This window comes from Cuculus canorus, chromosome 12 (genome assembly GCF_017976375.1).
Source record: "Cuculus canorus isolate bCucCan1 chromosome 12, bCucCan1.pri, whole genome shotgun sequence".
NCBI classification, from domain to species: domain Eukaryota; kingdom Metazoa; phylum Chordata; class Aves; order Cuculiformes; family Cuculidae; genus Cuculus; species Cuculus canorus.
In genome coordinates, this window is record NC_071412.1 from 12,795,978 (window position 1) to 12,816,607 (window position 20,630).

At 46.7% G+C, this 20,630-nt stretch overlaps 2 protein-coding genes across 15 annotated transcripts in view; one reads left to right on the forward strand and one right to left on the reverse strand.

The window, feature by feature from the left end:
- MEF2A (myocyte enhancer factor 2A) overlaps positions 1 to 7,500 on the forward strand; it is an 82,226-nt gene extending 74,726 nt beyond the window's left edge. For all 8 annotated transcript variants that reach the window (XM_054077510.1, XM_054077509.1, XM_054077515.1 and 5 more), the window contains 3 exons: positions 468 to 594; positions 5,093 to 5,219; positions 5,707 to 7,500. In XM_054077510.1, coding sequence (XP_053933485.1) covers positions 468 to 594; positions 5,093 to 5,219; positions 5,707 to 6,073 — 621 coding nt within the window. In that variant the 3' untranslated portion in view covers positions 6,074 to 7,500. The remainder of the gene's footprint in view (positions 1 to 467; positions 595 to 5,092; positions 5,220 to 5,706) is intronic.
- Positions 7,501 to 9,033: 1,533 nt separating this feature from the next.
- Positions 9,034 to 19,596, reverse strand: LYSMD4 (LysM domain containing 4). Of its 7 annotated transcripts, XM_054077517.1 has the most exons (5): positions 18,547 to 18,845; positions 18,027 to 18,179; positions 17,828 to 17,923; positions 16,583 to 16,873; positions 9,034 to 12,665 (listed from the first exon to the last, which is right to left on the reverse strand). In XM_054077517.1, the coding sequence occupies exons 4-5, from the start codon at positions 16,856 to 16,858 to the stop codon at positions 12,114 to 12,116; spliced, it is 828 nt and encodes a 275-aa protein (XP_053933492.1). In that variant the 5' UTR covers positions 16,859 to 16,873; positions 17,828 to 17,923; positions 18,027 to 18,179; positions 18,547 to 18,845; the 3' UTR covers positions 9,034 to 12,113. The 7 variants fall into 7 exon arrangements, with proteins under 7 accessions (XP_053933492.1, XP_053933491.1, XP_053933495.1 ...); XM_054077516.1 differs by lacking the exon at positions 18,547 to 18,845 and having other exon boundaries at positions 18,027 to 18,540; XM_054077520.1 differs by lacking the exons at positions 17,828 to 17,923; positions 18,027 to 18,179; positions 18,547 to 18,845 and adding an exon at positions 19,515 to 19,596.
- Positions 19,597 to 20,630: the final 1,034 nt, after the last annotated feature.

The window sequence follows — 20,630 nt, forward strand, 5'->3', positions numbered from 1 at the left end:
AGTGTCAAAATTGGCAGCTAAAATTCTGAAAACGATAAACAACTGGGAAGTGGGAAATTCTTCTGGTGGAACTGCAGCTCACCATCTGCACTAAAACCCCTTAAAAAAGAAAAAAAAAGACCAAGATCTCTTAAATCACTTAAGAACTTCTGAGAATGTTTATGTATATCCCTAAGAAATGGCATTTAGTTTTACGTCCTACAACTCTAACACTGAAATCTGCATGCATGGGGAAGCGGATCAGGGAGTTTAATTACTTTTTGTTTCAGTTTGCCAAGATAATTTTGGTTGTCTTGAAACATTTTGACTTGTTTAGAAAACCTATCCTGACAAAAAGGATGTATTCGTAACTAAAAAATAAAGCAAAGAAACATACTTTAATTGAATGCTATTTTTATATTGGCACTTGATTTTCCATTGTTCTAACTGATATCACAAGACATGTTGTTCTTTTTGATCATTTATAGAATACCCAAAGGATAAGTAGTTCTCAGTCTACACAGCCTCTTGCTACCCCTGTGGTGTCTGTGACAACTCCAAGCTTGCCTCCGCAGGGACTGGTGTATTCGGCCATGCCTACTGCCTACAACACTGGTAAGTGTTGTTTTTAATAAGTGGCTTCATTTGTCATATGTACAAGACTCTGGTGATTCATAAGCCCAGAAAATTTGCATTTCTGACACTTCACTTTATTTTCCTATTCAGTTCAAATGAAGGCTCTTATTCATCAAAAATGAGCCTTCAGCTTGTAAAATGTGTAAATGTTGAGACATCAGGAAGAAGCTCTCAGTCAGTCAGGTTGTACACAGCTGAATACAGAGAGACACAATAAAATGCATTGCCTGTAGCAGTAGCGTTCAGGCTTTCTGTCTGAGAACCAGGTTGCCTCACACTTAAGCAATAGTTGATACTTCAGAGCATTCCATCCTTTTCATTCTGTTCTGCTCAGTTCCAGCAGCAGGAGGGAATTGGATTTTACGAGAGCTCTCATTACAAAAACGCCTGGGTGTAAAAAACCCAGATCGGGCCTTCTCCTCAGTGGTTGTATCAAGTGAGATGGGGACTTAAGGGATAGCACTGACAGTGTTTCACCTCTGCCAGTCTCTGTTATCTGAAGGATGTTAATGTTACTTTTATCCAAGATGGATGTGATACAAGGAATTTGGTAATTTAAACAATATTTGGTTTGCAGGTTTGGAAAGTAGTTCATGATGTGGTGACTCCCACTTTGCCTCCATGCCCATGCAGATAATTTAACTTCAATCTCAAGGTTCTGTGTTTGTTAGAGACCCTGTATGGAATCAGTATGGGAATTTTAGTAGTAATTTCCTTGAAAGGCTGCAGCCCTGATGGCATCAGTTTGGTTACTATTGATCTGTGATACATAGTTTAATTTTCAAATAAAGGGAAACTACATTGCAGATAAGTGTCAGTAAATCTTGTAAGTTGGAGTTGAAATACCTATTGGTTAAAACTAAACAGGGAAAGGAAATAATTCCCCACTCCCCTGTTCTTTTTGGATGAAGTCTATTTAGGACATTCAAATATAACTGCTATAATTTGTTAAAACAGGAGTTTCTGAGCTGGGGACCACTATGTTTGCAATGTTTAAGTCTTGTTTGGTAGCTTCTCTGAGGACAGAACAGGAGCTGCCCCAGTGTCTGACTGTTTTCTGCTAGAAGGGGTGCTGGGATGTATACTGTTGGAAAGTGAGAGCAAAGAAGTCTTTGCTGCAGTTTTAGTTTAGGATTGTGAGAAGACACAACTCACACCTTTTGTGTCTTCTTGTATTAATATGCTCATGAAGTGACATTCGTTCAGCCACTCTCTGCCTTGGTTCGCCCCCAAGGCACTGCTCCTGGCAGGTACTGGCGTGCAGCAGGTTTGCATTTGGAGAGGGACTATTTAGTCATCGGCAACAGTAAATATTTATGCTGTGGTAGCACCAACTGAATCGTTGAACATTTATGCAAATATTGGCTACCCTGAGGGGGGTTAAAGTCTAAAGAGTTGAATGGAGGAGAAGATGGAGTTGCCATGACAGTAGAATGAGCAGAGTGAAGATTTATGCTTGGTGACTTGTTTTGGATTATAGACTTCAGTATGAATTTGCTGGACATACAGATCTGGGTTTGATTCTTCCCACAAGGACCGTTAATATATTGCATTTAATGGCTGTTTAAAGGAAAACAAATAGTTCTGGTCCCTGCTTGGAGGATCTGCAGCGAGTTCTACCTGTCACCTAACAAACCCTTTCGTTCTCAGTGTGGTCTGACATTGTTTTAAGAAGCAGTGTTGTGTGTGCCCCTTATCCAAAACAGCCTCTGAGCTGATGACTGGAACAGACCTTTTTGCGTGAGAGGGCCTGCAGTCTGGATCTCAGGAAGCAGCAAGTAATTGAAAATGGTGGCCCACACAGTGGACAAGTGCTGTTATTGCTGGGATGTGTTTTGAAGAAACAGCCCATTTGATAATGCAACGATTTTTAAAACTATTTTAGCCTTTAGTGCTTTACAGACACTTTAGAGTTGTTTCTATTAGATCAAGCATTTCAGGGGATCTGCTGAAAGAAATTTGATGTTGAAACCAAATTGTCATCTGGGTATTCTCAGGGTACTCACCACTTAAGTAGTGATTTCAGTTCCGCAGTTCAAGGACTGAGTTAAAATTCAGATACCTAAATAGTTTTTCTCGATTGATAGGATAGATTCAGCTCTTGGATCTTTAATTAAAATGTTGGAGAAGAGTTTTGCACAAATACACTGCTCAATATAATTTGTTTTGCTGGAGAAATCTTCCAGATTGCTGGAGGAAGGGCCAGAAGGAACAGTTGCTTGTTTGAAACCAGTCTAGGCCCCACAGAGATCAGTTAAAGAGTAACTCGCACTCGACAGCGTATCTAGCCATAAATGGTGTTATTGGCTTTAGGTCAATTATGTAGCAAAGGCACAGACTTCAAAGGTGTCTCATCAGGGTCACAGCAGGACTGGTTGCTGTCATGTAGAAGGCACTGTTGTCTGAACAACTTTTCCACCTTGCATCAAGCCACTCGTGTATAGAAATTGGTGTCCTGCTTCTTCTGCTAGCAGATAGCTGATTGCTTAGGGAAACGATAACACAGCTAAGTGTGCAGCGGCATCTGTATTCCTTGGAAAAGTGTCTCCTCAGATCTCTGTCACCAGACAACACCTGTCTAGGAGTCAGAAGTCAGTTGTCCATTATCAAAACAGCTATAATTGCAAAGAAAAAATACATGGAAACTGCATTCCCATAAACATGTTCATCAGGTCTGTGCTTACAGGAATCCCGATGGCATGGAATGGAATGTCCATCCCCAGAGTTTTTTTCCTACCCATACACGTTGCTGTAGATCTGGCAGCTTTGGTGCCTGTCCTGGGCATTGGGTGCAATATTATTTTAGTTTGTATTTTAGTCTTGGAAAAGGGCTTTGGATTGATCAGCTTGGGAACAAGCCTTCTGAATCTGTGCAGAAAGGCTTATCAGGTTTTTTGAGTTTCAGTGAAAACATCAACCAAGAAGAAATGAACCAAGAAGAAAAAGGCAGCTGAAGCAGCTCCACCTGCTGGAGTGCAGCTGGGCTTCCCGGGGTATTCAGGAAGAGTTGCAGTGATGCATCGGCATCTCTGGAAGGGACAACACCCTTTTGGCACTGGGCTCTCCTTCCTCTGTGGCTGTTAAAGGGAAGCTGGGAGGTTGCCCATGGCGAACGAGTTGGTGGATGGGAATGGGGAAACTGTTCAAGAAAGCTTATCTTGAGAGACAAGTCATAATGGTGGTGTCATTTTAGAACAATAATAGAAAAAAAACCAAAACAACAAAACCCTGAAAGTAAAACCCCAGAACCTTAAAACCAAAGACAAAACAAAACACAAACCTTACTTAGGCAGAAGTTTTGGTTAATCTATTGGCAGTTTAAAATAAGTTTGGCTGCCAGCATTTTTTGTATTCTCAAGAGACTTGAAATTATTTTAAGGAAGCTGTATTACAGAATAATTAAAATCAGAGAAGCGTTTGCAGCTTTGTTTTAAAACCTGTAAGAAAAACACGAGTGATAATGATTACGTGAAAATAACTTCCTTTGTGTGAATGAAGTGAGAACTGTCTAAGCATTGTAGCCTGGCAGCCAGTCACGCGCAGGCTGTTGATTAGGAATAGATTGTCTTTTCTGCTATCCAACTAAGTTGTATTTCTGAATAATTATAATTTTTTATTCTAAATGAAAAGACTTCTTTTATTCAATACAGAGATGACTGTGTAATCAGACATGAAGCAAGGAGTGCAGCTATTGTGAGGAGAGGGAGAGGGTGATGCATTGTTGTAGGACTGCACAACCAGAGCGGTCGCTGAGGCTCCCAGTTGCAGAGACTCTGGTCCCACCACCCCACAGGTGTCTGTCCCAGCCCAGTGTGCCGCTTCCTGCCCCTCCAGAGCCCCTTGGCCTGCCTTGGCAGCCACCACAATCACAGCCAGCGGCTGGGTTTGGTTCTAGGTTGTATGTAGGACTATGAACTGCCTTGTAACGTGAGGCAGCCAAACAGTGTGTGCGCCTCGCCTCACTGACGCTGACTGCCGTCTGGGAACTGACCAGAGATGGGATTTCTTCAGCAGATTCAGAGCAAGAACCACCATTTGTTTCTCATTATTTGTTTGAATTCTTCCCTTTTTCTTTCATTTTGAAACTTCCCTGCAGACTAAAATATTCAAAAATGCTAGTACTTGTTCCGTTGCAAGATGCACACATATGTGTCCACACGAAATACATAAATGTGTTGTACCTATGAGTTTAGAAGAACCTGTATGAGACAGTAATGTGTAGGAATTGGAAGCAAAGTGTAAAAAAAATGGGCATTGAGAGGCTCACGTCTCGTTAAGTTCCTTATGAAATTAGGAGGACTGCTCCCAGACTTGTGTGTTCACCCTTGGACTCCTTTGGGTCATTTCCCTTTATTTGCTCTGGGCAGAAAGCCTTTGTGTGTATGGATTGCACATTCTCACATTGATATGTATGTGAATATATAAATATAAATAAATCTATAAACTACTTTCTTGTTTGTTTGTTTTTCCCTCTTAGATTACTCCTTGACTAGTGCAGACCTGTCTGCCTTGCAGGGATTTAACTCCCCCGGAATGCTGTCCTTGGGGCAGGTATCTGCCTGGCAACAGCACCATCTCGGTCCAGCGGCCCTCAGCTCCCTTGTGTAAGTACAGCTGATCTGCAGCGCTGCACCCGGTCGGGAATGTCATCCTCTTCATGCTGAATAAGCTGCATTGGGGAATATTTAGCACAAGACCCCTTTAATTTCTTTCCTGCTGGTGGTGGTGCATTGCCTTTCGAGTTTGCTTCTTGGCTGGAGAAGCGTTCTTGTTTCATGTTGTTTGTCCCTTTTGTCAGTTCAGTTGAGCAGTGTCCGTGCAGGCCCAGCTTCTTACAAAGGAGTCACCGACGTGATTCACTTAAATGATGGGAAATAGGAAATATTGCTCTTGGTTTTAACTTCTGTGAATGTGTTCAGAACTGTAATTAATGCTTCTTTCAGCTTTGTTTCTTCACTCAGTAAGTTGCACTTATTTACATACTCATCTTGAGGGCGCTGAGCCACAAGACCACACCATCACACAGACACATGAATTTCTTTTCCTTTTTCGTGTTTTCTTATTTGTGCCCTTTGGTTTTCTTTTCCCCAGTACTGGCAGCCAGCTATCTCAGGGTTCAAATTTATCCATTAATACCAACCAAAACATCAACATAAAATCTGAACCAATTTCACCTCCCCGGGACCGTGTAACTCCCTCTGGGTTCCCGCAGCAGCAGCCACAGCCGCAGCCACCGCAGCAGCAGCCGCAGCCACAGCCGCAGCAGCCGTCGCGGCAGGAAATGGGTCGCTCTCCTGTTGACAGTCTCAGCAGCTCCAGCAGCTCCTATGACGGCAGCGATCGGGAAGACCCAAGGAGCGATTTCCATTCGCCTGTGGTGCTGGGAAGGCCACCGAATTCAGAAGATAGAGAGAGTCCATCGGTAAAACGAATGAGGATGGACACGTGGGTGACATAAACCTGCAGTGTTGCCTCCTCCCTTTTGCATTCTCGAAATGAACTGTCCTGACATATCTAAATTTATAAATAAGGACATGAAATAAGTATATTTATATGTATATACATACATGCATATATATATCTCCACATGCATATATATGTGCTCGTGTGTGTAGCATACACAAACTCATCAGGCACTTACGACAAACTTCTTGTATAGCTGCAGATGTCCCATGGTAAAATGTAAGAGAACAATCCTGTAGGTATTGATCGAGTCTGGCACCCACCTGGACTTGTTGTTTTAATAATATAACCTGTTTTGCAGAGAAACATTGTACCCGCATTATAATCCTACCACACTAGATTGCAGAAACCAAGAGGGCTCGCCTGTAGTAACGTCCCTGTGTGTTTTATTCAAGCTGTATGGTTACTTGTAGTTAAGAAATAATGCTTTGTAGCAGCAGAGCAGTAGAAAAGCAGGAAGAAGAAAGCAATACTGTACATAAAATGACCTTTATATTACCCAAAACTGGCATGGGTCTCTATTGCAGAGGGTGCATGGAGAAGGGCTGATGCTGTAAGAAAAAAAAAACAAAACAAAACCCTGTTTTGCACGTGCAAAAAAAAAATAGTGTATTGGGTCAAAGAAGTGATTTTTTTTTAATGAGTGAAAGAGAGACAGAGAACTCGCATGAAATATTCAGAAAATATTAGCCTAGAAAATAGAACATTAACAAAGTAAAATTAATATATTAAGTTATAATTGGAATATGTTTGACAAATTTCTTTTTACGTTCGTACCTTTGAAAAATATAGAAACGGATTTTAGCTCATGTATATTTTATATTAAAGAAAACAATACCCTAATGAATTGAAGACTATATATAAAGTTATATACAGTACTTTTGAACACATTCTGCTATGAATTATTTATATAAGCCAAAGCTGTACGTTGTAGCTTTTTTGTAGAGTATAGTTTTATCTTATTTTGACTTTCTAGTTTTTGCTTTCAAAGATGAAAAGGAAAAACTTGCAGGCGGAACCTTGGGGGAAAAATAAGCCATGAACACTTATATGTAAATTTAAATTTGAGCCAAACTCTGTGTATATAGCATCCTAAATATATTATCACCTTTGGTGTAAGTACCTACGTATTGTACGGTCACCAGATTACAAAGTATATTTTTGTGGATTGACGCCAACTTGAGAAAAGGCGAGGTCCTTATTAAGTAGAGTATTCACTGTTTAATATTTACTATTTTGTTAAATATACTGTACTTTCTTTGGATTTTAATTATTATTAATATTATTATCCAGATTTTTCAGAGGGTGTATAAAGGGGTCGTCCCCCTCACTGGTGGTGAATGTGTGCCGTTAAATTGTAATCTCTGTGCTGTATGGTTAAGCTTCATTATACATTTTATATATATGTATATAAATAGCAAAGTGGCAAAAAAAAAATCCAGTGTTAAGTTCATCCTGCATAAATATAAAAAAATCTGTTACAACACATTTTAAGGCATCGCTTTAAAGCTGCCTCTTCTGAGGAGGAAAAAAAAATAAAAAAACAGTGGAAAAACTTGACCTAATTTCTCCCGATAGGGAAGTGACACATATCTGATGAGCACAAAAGGTTTCTGAAGTTGGTAAGTGGTTTGGGATAAAGCCTCGGCCTCAGGAATGCGGTTGCTATTCCTCTTTGCTGCTTCCCTGAGATGGAGCGAGGAATCCAGTGGCCCGTGGCAGCCCAGCAGCTGGCTTGGAGGAGGCTTTGTTTGTACTGGGCCGCGGTTGCCCGGTCTCGGGCACCGCTGGGCTGTGTGGGACAAGGGAAGCGCCCCGGCCCCGCTCACACCGATCCCCGAGGGGGCGAGCACTGGCTTTGAGCCCCGGAAAGTCTCGGGACCCTGAAGCTGGGATCCCGGCTGCCAGCAGCCTGGGCTGGTGGAGCCGATCCCGCAGGAGGGGAGCATTCCTGCCTTGTGGAGATCTGGTCCGTTTCCAGCTCTTTGCTGCACGTCTCCTCTTCCCTGCACAGGCAATGACTTTGCTTGCACTGGGAACCCAACGAAAGCCAATTTAACAATCTCATGGCTGGTGGTTGTGGTTCTGGGGAAGAACCTGTGGCGCTGGGTGGACCGCGGCTTCCCGCCACGCTGCCCCTCATCTTCACTGGGTTTTCACTTTTTTTTTTTCTTTTTTTTAAAAAAATCATAATTCAGAGCAGTCGCTGCCTGGGTGCTGTACGAAAGGAAACCTGGGAAAGCGTTTCCTTGTGCAACTGAAGAACAGTCAGTGCATGCAACTTCCCAAACATGCTCTGCCATCATGGTAACTTTAAAAACTCACCCAGGTTTCAGTTCGTTCCAGCCCCTTTCCTTTGGAAATTCCTCTCTGTGTGTTGTTGGTTTATGGAAGAGTAAAGAAAAGCCAGACTCTTTGTAATGGCCGCTCTGTTTCCAAAGGGACTGAATTCCCTTACCACTTCCGAGAACCTTTTGCTGCTCTGAGACGTCACCTGATTTTTCATTATTTATGCACCTCTCTGAACTTTGCTGTGCACCTGAGTGGGAGTTCTGCATTCACATTTACTGTCTATTTTCTTGTGTGCCTTACCGGATGGCTTTGCTGACTGTATCTCAGTAGTCTTTATTTCTATGCAGGTTTTTAAACAGTGCTATTACTGTTTTCTTAAAGAAAAAACAAGCTGCGTAAGGGTTAGAGTTTGTACTGAAATTGCACCAATGAATTAAAAACAAAACGAACCGTTTGCGGGACTGTTCCTACGTTGCCCCAGGCCCTCCCCGAGCCCTGGCAGAACATGACTTTCCACAGCACTCCTGTCTCGGGGGAGAATCTCATGCTGTGGAATAAATGGGAGTCCTGATTTTTAATAACGAGGAACTAACTTTGGAACATACTTTTTTAGGAATTGTAAAAATGTTTTATAAAAAAGACGACGCCACCATAGCACAGGCATTTCAACAGGTAAACCATACTTTTTTAATTAGCTGCACTGAACCGAGTTGCAAGTGGATCCAACCCTGTCTGAACCCATTCGAGTCTGAATGATATAATATTTTTATCTGCTATTGTGACAAATCACCTCTCCATCTCCCGCTCTCGCTGTAGTATTGGAAACGTACGTTCTTGGGGGTTTGTCAGAGAAAAATGCTTTAGCCTTTCCTTTCACTTTAAAGGACACTAATGCATCAGAAACTTGCGAATTACTGTGCGCACAAGAAATACATAGTAAATAAGGAACAAAATAACTCCTAACAATTGATCATGGGAAGAAGTGAAATTAGAATGTGAAAGAAAGACTTAACAAATGTAGACATTTAAATCTTAGTAGAAACTTTCTTCACTTTGCTGTGCAAGAGAACACTGCTTTGCTATATTTAAAATGGCTTTTTTAAAAGAGATTTATGTATTTGGTAAATGTTTGTAGTCAACAGTTCACAAAGAAGCTGTTCACGGTTTAATGATGATAAGCCGTTTGGCGGCACAAGCTGGACTTTGTTGCCATCCTTGAGACGAATCTTTTAAGAAAAAAATAAGTTAATCTCAATTTTTTCCCTGAATGTGTTGTTTTTTCTTCAATATACAATAAATATTCTAGTGAACTTTTTATCAAATGGTTAAGAAAATGCTAGAGGTTGTTGTAAAATATTTGTATCCTGCATTCACTAAAGTAAAGATACTGGCTTTTACTGTGTACCCCAGCCTCTCTCGTGTTTGCAGAGCCTGTTTCGCCATGTTTCCAGCCTGCTGGAATGCCGCCAGTGCTGTTTGGTTTTCAAATGTTCGCAAGGATTTTTTTAATCCATGTTTTTTTGGGGGATACCTGTACCTCTTATTACATTCCAGTTGAGAACGATGCTCTGTCAGGCCCTCACTACAAGATGCTACAGAAACTCACCAGAGCCCAGGCTGAAGTGAGAGGGCCCTTCCCTCCTGCCCGATGCTCAGGGGTCCTTTGGCACTGCCATCGCTCCTTGTGCTGCTGTAGGCCCAGCCAACAGCCGCGTGTGGGGGAAGTGCTGTATTGGCTGCAGAGGTGTCTGGCAGAGCCGTGGCAAGGCCCTGGGCTCTAAGGAATGTGCTCAGCAGGGCAACACCATCGTCCTGCTGTGGTGACAAAGCAAAGCGCCAGCCAGTGGGGGCGGGGGGGGGCAGTGCCCCTTGTGCTTTTATCTCATTTTGCTTTATTTAAAAATGTAAGAATCCCCCCTGAACAGCAAGAGACCCATTTCCTTCACAGAAGGAAAACGCAAGTTTTTCTTCAGTATCAGATACTTCAGAGTCTGCACTTACGAAACCAGGATCCCGAGCACTTGGATTTTGCCCACTGCAGGGTCGCAGCTGCTCGGTGCGCTGTTCCTACGCTGCAGGAGAGGCCTCACGCCCCACCACAGGCGGACACTGCCCCTCCTCAGGGACAGCATTCGCCCAGAGACACAAAACCCCAGGGCCAGGGCAGCCCTTGCTCACATGCAGCAGGTCTCGATGGGTTAACTCTGCACCACCACTGCCCCTGTGGCAGAAGAGGCCAGAGCAGGGCCAGGGAGGACAAACCATTCCATCCCCTGCCCCCCAGCTCTGCCCTTGCCCTCAGAACGATGGTAGGAGACCAGACCAGCCCCGAAAGGGGCTGATATCACGGCCAGAGACATCACATCCTGTGTGTTGACCACTTCGCCTATGTTTCATGCACCAGTGCTGCACAACCCCTTCGTGCCTGGCTCCAGGAGAGCTCCCCTCCGCCCATGCGACCCCTCATTTGCTGAATTAAAATTTTGAGGCAAATCTTCCTCTGCAGCAAAACTTCCAAAGTGTCAGTTTCTGCTCACCTCTGCCATGTAGCGTTTACCGACTCGCCCTCAACAGCCCAGACCTTACCAACATCTTGCGGTACCATCAGCCTCCAAAACTTCACCCAGAAGCTTTTTAACAGAGCCAGCAGCTCATAGAAGCGTGTGACCTGCAGCAGCTTCACCGTGCCCAGCCTAGAAAGAACCTGCCCTTCCTCCTGTGGCTGCCAGAAACACCACAGGGCTGCGTTCCTGGACTTTACAAATTAAACACAGCATAGCAACACGCTCTCGCATGAAGACTACAAAAAAGGACACTCAAACCCACAACTGAAATGAGGTGTTTGAGGGGCACCATTATGAATTATTATAATTTTCTTTAAAAAAAATCACACTGGCAAGCCCACCCTCCCCCAAATGCACCGTTGAGACCCAGGTACTGGGTACCACGGGCCTAACACTCCTCTTGCCACTTCCTCCAATACTCTGCCCACCTGCCGTCATGCTGTAGTGTTGCCTCTGTACGCCCAGTACCCTGGTGAAAGCACAGCTTCTGCAACGAGCTCTGTCTGCAGAGACACCGGATTGCAAGGGAAGTCTCTGAAGGATTTAATTGAGGAGAAGAGGCTTGGGCTCACCCTTCACAGCACTCTAATAAATGCAGCTTAAAGACTTGCTCGAAGGGATACAGAGAGGAGGTGCTGCCACCATCCCCGTGCCATGGCACACCTAGCACACACACACTAGAAGGCATCGTTTTAGGCTTAATTATGCCAATGCTGCCACGGTCTGCAGGAGATAAAAATGACAGTTCAGCGAAAAAGAAGAGTCCCTGCTTCTACTCTAAGCAAAAAGTGTTTTCTTAAAATGCAAACAACCCCCAAGTCTCCAGTCACATTAATACTGCACTTTTCTTCACAGCAGCAAAGGTTTCGCTTCTTAGACAAGGCATTGAGAAATACCTGAAGCAACCAAGATGAGTACATGGCTACAAAACACCTTCCCTCAGTGGAGTTCATGATTGTTAGGCCAGCGGCCTGGTGATCCTTATAAGCAATAAAGCATCCTTATTCTTCCACAAAAATCGCCTCCTCACTTTCTGTCAAGTTCATGATTATAACATCAGCTACTTAAAAAAGTAAAAATAACCTGTATCATTATCCCCCTGAATGCACTCGACTCAGAGTCACGGGCGCAGTGGTGTCAGTGTCAAGAGGAGAGGCAGGGTTTGCCCAACTCTCCCCCTCAGGATTTTCTTCCTACAACTGAGCTTTGCGGTAATTTCCCTTCCAATCCATCTGTTGAAATATTTGTAATATTTGAGGTTTGTGTTACGTTGGAGGTATGGGCCGCCAGGCCTTGAGTTTTAAAATAGATGATATAAAACACTGGCAGGACAATTCCTATCAGGAGCATAATAAAAACTGCGTTCCACCACTGGATTCCACAGTCCGCACCATTAGTGGTCTCCTGCTTCCCTGACTCAGGCAGCGGCCTCTCCATGCAATACTCTGTGTTTAGCTGCACCTCTGCCTGCACCGCATCCTGAATGCTCTTGTCAATCCCCTTGAAGTAGTCACTCAGGTGTCTGCTGTCAGCAGAGCTGCTCATGCCATCTTCAGGCTCTGGTAAGTCCACGAGCGTCAGGCCAGTCTGGGAGAGCGCAGTCGTGGGCGGCCGTAGTTCTCTGCTGTTCTCCGTTAACAACCCATGGGTCTTCACAGGGATCTTGATTGACTTCAGTGCATACAAGTCCTGCTCCCGGATGAAGTTGTTCACACGTTTGATATCCGCAACCTACAGAATCCAAAAAGGACACGAATGTTAGAGCAAAACTACCCAGTACTGAAGCGGGAAGCAGCTACCAAACGAGTGGGCAAGCAGCAGTCGGGAAATAAAAGCAAGCCCTGACTGCAAGTGGCTCAGTGTTTTGCAGAGATTTCCCAGCTGTTCCAGGGATGCTCTTGCATTGCTCATAGGCTGTATTGTGCTTCATACTGTTTTTTCTTCCTTTTGCCTTCTCTCACTGACTTTCTAATCCAAGTTGAAATATTTGAAGAGTCTTTAGGGCAGATCCCCTTTAAAACAGTTTTCAAGTCTCAAAAAACGCATGAGTGGTTAAGGTGAGAGAACAATGCCAATACATGCAAGGGGGAAAAAATCGCTCAGAAAGCAATTTCAGAGAGAACAGAGCTCCACCTTTGGAGCACACCACAGTTCTAAAAAGCAAGACTGCAGCCAGACAGAGAGCAGGTGAGCTCTCTCCCACACAGGCAGGAGCATCCTTTGCTTGTGTCCCCAGGTTCCGCCCCTCTCCTGCACAGGCAACAGCTCCATACAGCACATTTTTCCACAGTCGGTAAGTACTTCTGCTGAGGGTACACTTACAACAATAATCTCCAAGATCTGTGATCACCTTAGGCTGCTTGGGTGCAGGGTCTTGCCATCTGTGACCAGCATTCCCACAGCTCAGTGATGCAAACAGCAGTAAGAAGAGCAAGAAAGAACAAGCCATTCATACAGCGTAAATCACAAGGACAGCCAGGATCAAAGGAAAGACAAAGGCAAGGCAATGTTTCTTTATTTGATGTTAAGTAAAGAGAAGACAGCATAATACAGCGTGCATTGACAGCCACCTAATGAGTAAGTACATGAACTTCTCAGTTGCCCAAAATCCTCTGTCAAAGACAACAATCAGGACTGTCAACATGTGCAAGGAGCTCTCCAAAGGAGCCAAGGGGACATGAAAGAACCTTGGGGGAAAGGCTGGAGGACGCAAAACAAAGAGAAAGCAAGGCCCCAAGCCAAAGAGAAAGGCAACGCACACAGGCTAACCCCCTCCGATATATCACGCTGGAGAGACAAGTTAAAAGGATTGCACTCAGATTTGTCCCATTCGTGCTTGCAGAAATCCTATAATTACTGTATGAACTGCACTCACGCACACCTACAGGCCTGAGGCTGCCAATGGAACTGGGAAAGCACCTTACTTCCTCAATAAGTAAGTGCCATCAGCACCAAAATCGCTGATAGTTCAGGGCAAAGATCTCCTTTTGAAAGACGATACAGGAGTCCCCAGAAAGGAGCCTGAACTTCTCCTTTGCCATTGCAGCTCATGTCCAGGGCTACTTGCAGGCTGTGGTGCTGCCAGGCGTGGGGCACCATTCCCGGGCAGTCCTTGCAACCCTGCAGGCAGGAGGAGCCCGCAGTGCCTCACAGGACAGAGGAGCTGCAGCGGCTCTGCCTGCAGAGCAGCCTTGTTCAGTGAGCTCTACTCCAGCCCGTGCAGGCTGTCAGGGAACCTCACACTAAGCTCATCTACCATGCAGTCCCTGAAAGGTGGCAAGCCTGCTGCACCACAGCCAGAAAGCAAGACTCCACTGCAGGGCAGCAGTGAGACGAATGCCTGAATCTCCTGCTTACTCTGCAAAGCTTGAGAAATCTGAAAATGGGATGTTTAATCTGGATCCTGATCTGGGGTACAAGAAAAAGTGAATCCTCAGCTGCTGGTTCACACTCCTAACAGCTTGCCCCAGCGTAGTATCAGGACTTAAACCTTGCAAAATTATTTAGTTATAAAATAACAATCTAATGCAAAGCCTCCTCACTGAGGTGGTGCTTCAAGTTTTTGGTTTGTTCCAATGAAAGCAAATTATTGGAAAAGTAAATATCCCCTGCAGCATCTGCAATCAAACACTGTGATGTTGTGCTAAAGCTCTAGAAACAGAAACTGGAGCAGCACTCGCGCAGAAACAACAAACAAAGCTAGTGGGAAGAATGCAAGAGCACAAGGCTGCACAAGCCATTTAGGCTGATTTTCTGGACTCATTTTTTTGGCTGCAGTGAGATCCTCTTGTCCCAGCTAAGAACAATGCCAAAATCAGGCCAGGACTATAAATGGGCAAGAGTAAAAATGGGAATTTTGAAGTGCTTTGCATCTCTGCCAAGTTATATGTAGCACACACAAAACTACTTATCTTAAAACCCCACCCCAAGTATGCCCTGATGATTCTGAAACCAATGACAAGTTCTCATTAATTTCAAGGAGAAGTACATCTTCAATATTTTAAACAGTCACATATATTTGTGGCTACAAACCTTCTTCAAAGATGTCCTAGTAGCCTTTCAGGAGTTGCTTAATTGTGCAAGTAAAACAAAACGCATGAAAATCGATCAGCGCTAGTCTTTAAACAGACAAATACACAAACCTCCAACAATAAGGATTTCTACACCTCTTCAGTTTAACTGGAACAAGTCAGAAGTGTCCTTCCCTGAAGGAAGGGAAGCAGTAGGACGTTCTTCCTGTTGGAGGAGACCACTGACTACCTGGTCTTTCCCCATCAGCTCATCTTCCACACAGGACAAGCCCTGCAGCCTTCAGCAGGGCAGGCACAGTAGATGTACAGTAGATGAACAGTCATAGCAGGGACAGGACTGAGTCCTCCTGCGCTACAGCGGATGTGGCACCGCAGAATTTTTTATACCATAAACCAAGAGTTGTTCAGAATCTTCTTCCTTTGAGTTCACTGAGCTGCTGTGATTGCACATAACTGGCAATAACAACGCTGCTGCCACTGCTTAGAGATGAGGATATAGTCATAACTACAAAGTCAACTGCTGCAGCTCCGAGTTCTCACGTTCTACCGGTGCCAATCAAGGCCTATTCAAGTCCTACCAAACTCACTTCTTCACACGCATCAGGCTCGTCAGCAGAACCCAGAAGGGTTTCTTTTTTGTTTTGTTTTTGTTTCTACGGGAATGGGAGTGGAGGAATTGTCGCAATTCCTCTAAGCCCTATTGCTTCAGCTGCACCACACAGCTGTGTTATTAAGCAAGACAGAGTGCAACAGCACTGCAGCAGTTAAGCCAGTACTGTATCATTATCCTCATCCAGGTCACTGTCCAATTGTTTGCATCATGGAACTTTTTAATCACAGTATAGCTTGCAGATAAAGGAAGCCCTAAAAATACAGCTCTAACTGCTAAACAATGGGGTACTTCTACTGTGCAGATCAAGTAATTAAACTTTTCAAGTTTTTCTGCTTTGGAAGAAAGAAAATGTATTTTGTTGTATGTTCCCGCTCCAGAGAAAATTCACTGTGTGCACGCACTCCCTCCTGCCTGCAGATGGCTGAGCCGCACACACTTCTGGGTACAACAGCAAACAAACCCCCATGGACAGACAGCACCTCTACTCTGTGACCTGAACTTTGGCATCTCTCAGCCCACCTCTGTTAGACTTCAGCCTTCCTCACAGCATGTAAGCTTTAAAAAAATACTCCCCTGTCGACAACAAACCAGACCCCATCAGAGTGGCATTTCTTTGTATGCAGGCAAAACCTGTGCGCTCCTTGACAGCAGCACTCTTACCCTCATTTCTGTACTCGGCTTCATACCTTCTGCCCTCACTTAAATAATGACAGCACTTAGTCACCCAAATTAAACAGGAATGCTGGTCACACAGGGTGTGGGATTGACAATATCTTCCTAGGCTGTGAGACAAAGAACTCTGTGTTTTCTGCCTTTCTCCAGCTCAGCTTTATGCAGATGTTGACCATTCATAAAATACACAGGACAAACACTTTTCAGTGTGAAAACTATAGACAACAGCATGCTGTCCAATAATTCTGGAAGATAAACTACATGTAAAATACCTCTAAAATAATTATAAAATACATCTAAAGTAATTAAAATCCAACAGAGACAGCTCTTACTTTACAACCATACTGCAGGGCTAGCTTGTTAAGATTATCATCCTCCGTAATCTCTCGTTCCAGTAGTACCACATCTCCAACTCTGTCCCGAGAAGTGCTGCATCGCTGCTGCTGCTCCTTGCCCCTCGGTCGCAATTCCATAACATTGAGTTCCTCCTCTGATGACTCTTCAGAACCAGATTGGCCACCAGGAAACACATACACTTGCCTGCCTGGGAAATTGTGGACGGTGACAGGAGCCTGGAAGGATCTTGTCCGGTTCTCATTCAACCTCATCTTTTATACCAACACCTAGAACAAAACCCAGACATTTTTAATTCCATCAATACTGGTATTTATTTCTTAGCATGCAAGATCAGAGAATCACAGTTTCATAGTACGGTTTTGGTTAGAAGGGACCTTATTTTTCATCCAGTTCAACCCCCTCCTGCTATAAGCAGGGACACCTCCCACTGGATCAGGTTGCTCAAAGCCCCATCCAACCTGGCGGCAAACACCTCTAGGGATGGGGCTTCCACGACTTCTCTGTCATGGAAGTGTGCCAGTGTGTCACCAAGATACTGGAGAGGGGACAAAAATGCACAGCAGTTGCTCACGTGCATGCAAACACAAAGCTCTCCTGCTACCCAGAGCTTCTTGAGGCAAACCCAAAAGATAGCAACAATGACAGAAATACTATAAACGTTATGTACACAAAGTTCAACAATGCAAACCTTTTTTTGTCTACCTGTGACAAACTACTCCATAACGCTCCTTCACCACACATCTTAAATACAACTTTCTGTAATTTCATTAAAAATGCAACAGAGTCACTTAAGCAATGCAACTTTAACTACGATAAAAAATTCCACGGAACCACATCAGATCTCCTACCAATACCCATTACAAACTGATGAAAATTATCATTCACGTCCCTTTCCAGAAATCCTTAGTTCTCTACACTTTAAGAATCCACATTTTAATTTTATGCAAATATGGTTTTGTTGTTTTTTTTGGGTTTTTTTTTCTAAATTAGGACAGCTCAAGCCACAGGTAACTTCAACCTGAATGACGGGGTCATTTTCTTGTATAAAGACAAGAACCTGCCTGAGCACTTTAGTTTAATTATTGCTAGGCTGACAGCAGCAACTTATTAGGAACTTGCTTTGTGTTTTTTCTTTCCCTTCAGTCTTCAGCTCCAAACAACTCACTGTCAGGGGCCCCTGTAGGCAAGAAAATCCCATGTTCTCACAGAACCCTGCTGACCTTAATATTCTTCCCATGATGGATCCTAATGGCAAAACCACCACCATTTTATGGTGTTTCAATCACTCAGAATGGCACCCAGGACTCACAGCCACACTGGAAGAATCACAGAATTGCTACGTTGGAAAAGACCTTTGAGATCACGAAGTCCAGCCGTACCCGTACACTGCTAAACCACATCCCTGAGCGCTGCATCTACCTGTCTTTTAAACACCTCCAGGGACTCAACTACCCAGCTGGGCAGCCTCTGCCAGTGCCTGAGAGCCCTTTCAGTGAAGTTTTTCCTGATATCCAATCCGAACCTCTCCTGGCACAACTTGAGGCCATTCCTTCTTGTTCTGTCACTTGTAACCTGGGAGAAGAGACCAACACCCACCTTGCTACAACCTCTTTTCAAGCAGCTGTAGACAGTGCTAAGGTCTCCCCTCAACTTTTTTTCCCAGGCTAAACAGCCCTGGTTCCCTCAGCTGCTCACATAAACGTAGAATGGTTCAGGTTGGAAGGGACCTTAAAGATCATCTAGTTCCAACCTCCTGCCATGGACAGGGACACCTCCCACTAGATCAGGCTGCCCAAGGCCCATCCAACCTGCCCTTGAACCTTTAGGGATGGGACAGCCACAACTTCCCTGGGCAACCTGTGCCAGTGCCTCCCCATCCCAGCTCCGCTGCCCTACTCCGGATGCGGTGCCCTCGGACGCTCCCGCGGGGCTCCCCCACCTCCTGGCAGGCAGCGAGCCGAGGCCGCTCTCCCCAGGCGCCGCTCTCCTCTCCCCGCACCCCTCCCCGTTCGGCGGGACCGGCTCCCACGGGCACGGGGGCCCTCGGGAGAGGCGCGATCCTCTCGGGGCCACGGCCCGCAGGTGGGACCCAGCCCTCGGGGGGGAACCCAGCCTCAGCGGCCCCGCTGCCCCCTGCCTCTCAGGGACCCCGGTTCTCAGGAGGTCACGACCCGCAGGGCCCCGCGACCCTCAGACGGGCTGAATCCCCCCGGACCCCGACTCCTCAAGGCCCCGCTCCGCCCTCAGCGCCCTGCCTCCCTCAGGCCCCGCTCCCGCCTCAGAGCCCTGACCCCCCCGCTCCCCTCAGAGCACTTTCCCTCGCGCCAGACCTCCCCAGGCCTCTCTCCCCTCAGGGCCCACCACCCTTCAGGGAGGCTCCGCTACCTTCAGAGCCCTGCCCAGCCCCCGCCCGAACTCCGACCCCTTAGGCCCCGCTCCCCCCTCAAAGACCTACCCCCCCCCCCCCCCCCCCCCCCGCTCTCCTCAGGCCCCGCTCCCCTCTCAGAGCTCTGCCCCCCCCGCTCCCCTCAGGACCCGCTCCCCCCTCAGAGCTCTGCCCCCCCCGCTCCCCTCAGGCCCCGCTCCCCCCTCAGAGCTCTGCCCGCCCGCTCCCCTCAGGCCCCGCTCCCCCCTCAGAGCTCTGCCCCCCCCGCTCCCCTCAGGCCCCGCTCCCCCCTCAGAGCTCTGCCCCCCCCGCTCCCCTCAGGCCCCGCTCCCCCCTCAGAGCTCTGCCCCCCCCGCTCCCCTCAGGACCCGCTCCCCCCTCAGAGCTCTGCCCCCGCGCTCCCCTCAGGACCCGCTCCCCCCTCAGAGCTCTGCCCCCCCCCCCCAGCTCCCCTCAGGCCCCGCTCCCCCCTCAGAGCTCTGCCCCCCCCGCTCCCCCCTCAGGCCCCGTCCCGCACTGACCCCGCCGCGCGCCGCCATGCGCCCCACCGCTCCCATTGGGCGGCAGCGCCGGAAGGCGGGACTCCGGGCGGCGCGCGCCAACGGGAGGGGCGGGGGAGGAGCCGCACTTAAAGGAGCCGCGCCCCTCCCCGGCCCCGCCCGCGCGGCACGTGACCGCGGCGAGGGCATCTGCTGTGAGCACAGCCCGGGCGGGAAGGGATGGGAGAAGGACTTGGGGTGCGGGGGCTGAGAAGTTCGACACGTGTCTCGAGCTGCAGGAGAAGTGGGGCCAGCAGGGCCAGGGAGGGGATGATGCCCCTCTGCTCCGCTTTTTGAGACCCCACCTGAGTCCTGTGTCCAATTCTGAAATCCTCAGTATAAGAAGGATGTGGAACTGGGTCCAGAGGAGGCCACGGAGATGATCAGAAGGCTGGAGCACCTTTCCTATGAGGACAGGCTGAGAAAGTTGGGGTTGTTCAGCCTGGAGAAGGCTCCAGGGAGTCCTTAGAGCAGCTTCCAGCACTGAAAGGGGTTCCAGGAAAGCTGGGGAGGGATGTATTACAAGGGCCTGGAATGATAGGACAGGGGGGAATGGCTTTAAATTGAAGGGGGGAAGACTTAGATTACACAATAGGAAGAAATTTGTTGCTGTGAGGGTGGGGAGGCCCTGGCCCAGGTTGCCCAGGGAAGGGGTGTCTGCCCCATCCCTGGGGTGATCAAGCTCAGGTTGGATGGGGTTTTGAGCAACCTGGTCCAGTGGGAGGTGTCCCTGCCCACCGCAGGGAGGTTGGAACTGGAGGATCTTTGAGGTCCCTTCCAACACGAACCACTCTATGATTCTACAATTTATGTCAACTGTAGTAAATTTGGCTGGAATTTGGGAATGTCATGGCACTGTTGTGGGATGGAGAAGTCAGTCTGCCCTCCTTTGCTTGGTGAGGCTGGTGAGGGCACATGGGCACCATGGCCATGCTCACACCAATCCATCTGCTCACCAGCACGTCCCCAGCCAATCAGCCAGGCTCACACGCCAAGGTACCTGCAGCAGCATTTGTGATTTCCAAAGAAACCAGCCTCTTCCCTCTCATTCTGTGGTTAGTGTGGCCACAGCTCCAGGAGCCAGTCCCCCTTCCAGCC

Excerpts from the sequence above, each read along its gene's own strand:
- LYSMD4 (XM_054077520.1), bottom strand. The coding sequence starts at position 16,858 with ATGAGGTTGAATGAGAACCGGACAAGATCCTTCCAGGCTCCTGTCACC. Across the intron at positions 12,666-16,582 it reads CCCTGCAGTATGGTTGTAAA|GTTGCGGATATCAAACGTGT; the intron begins GTAAGAGCTGTC and ends TGGATTCTGTAG.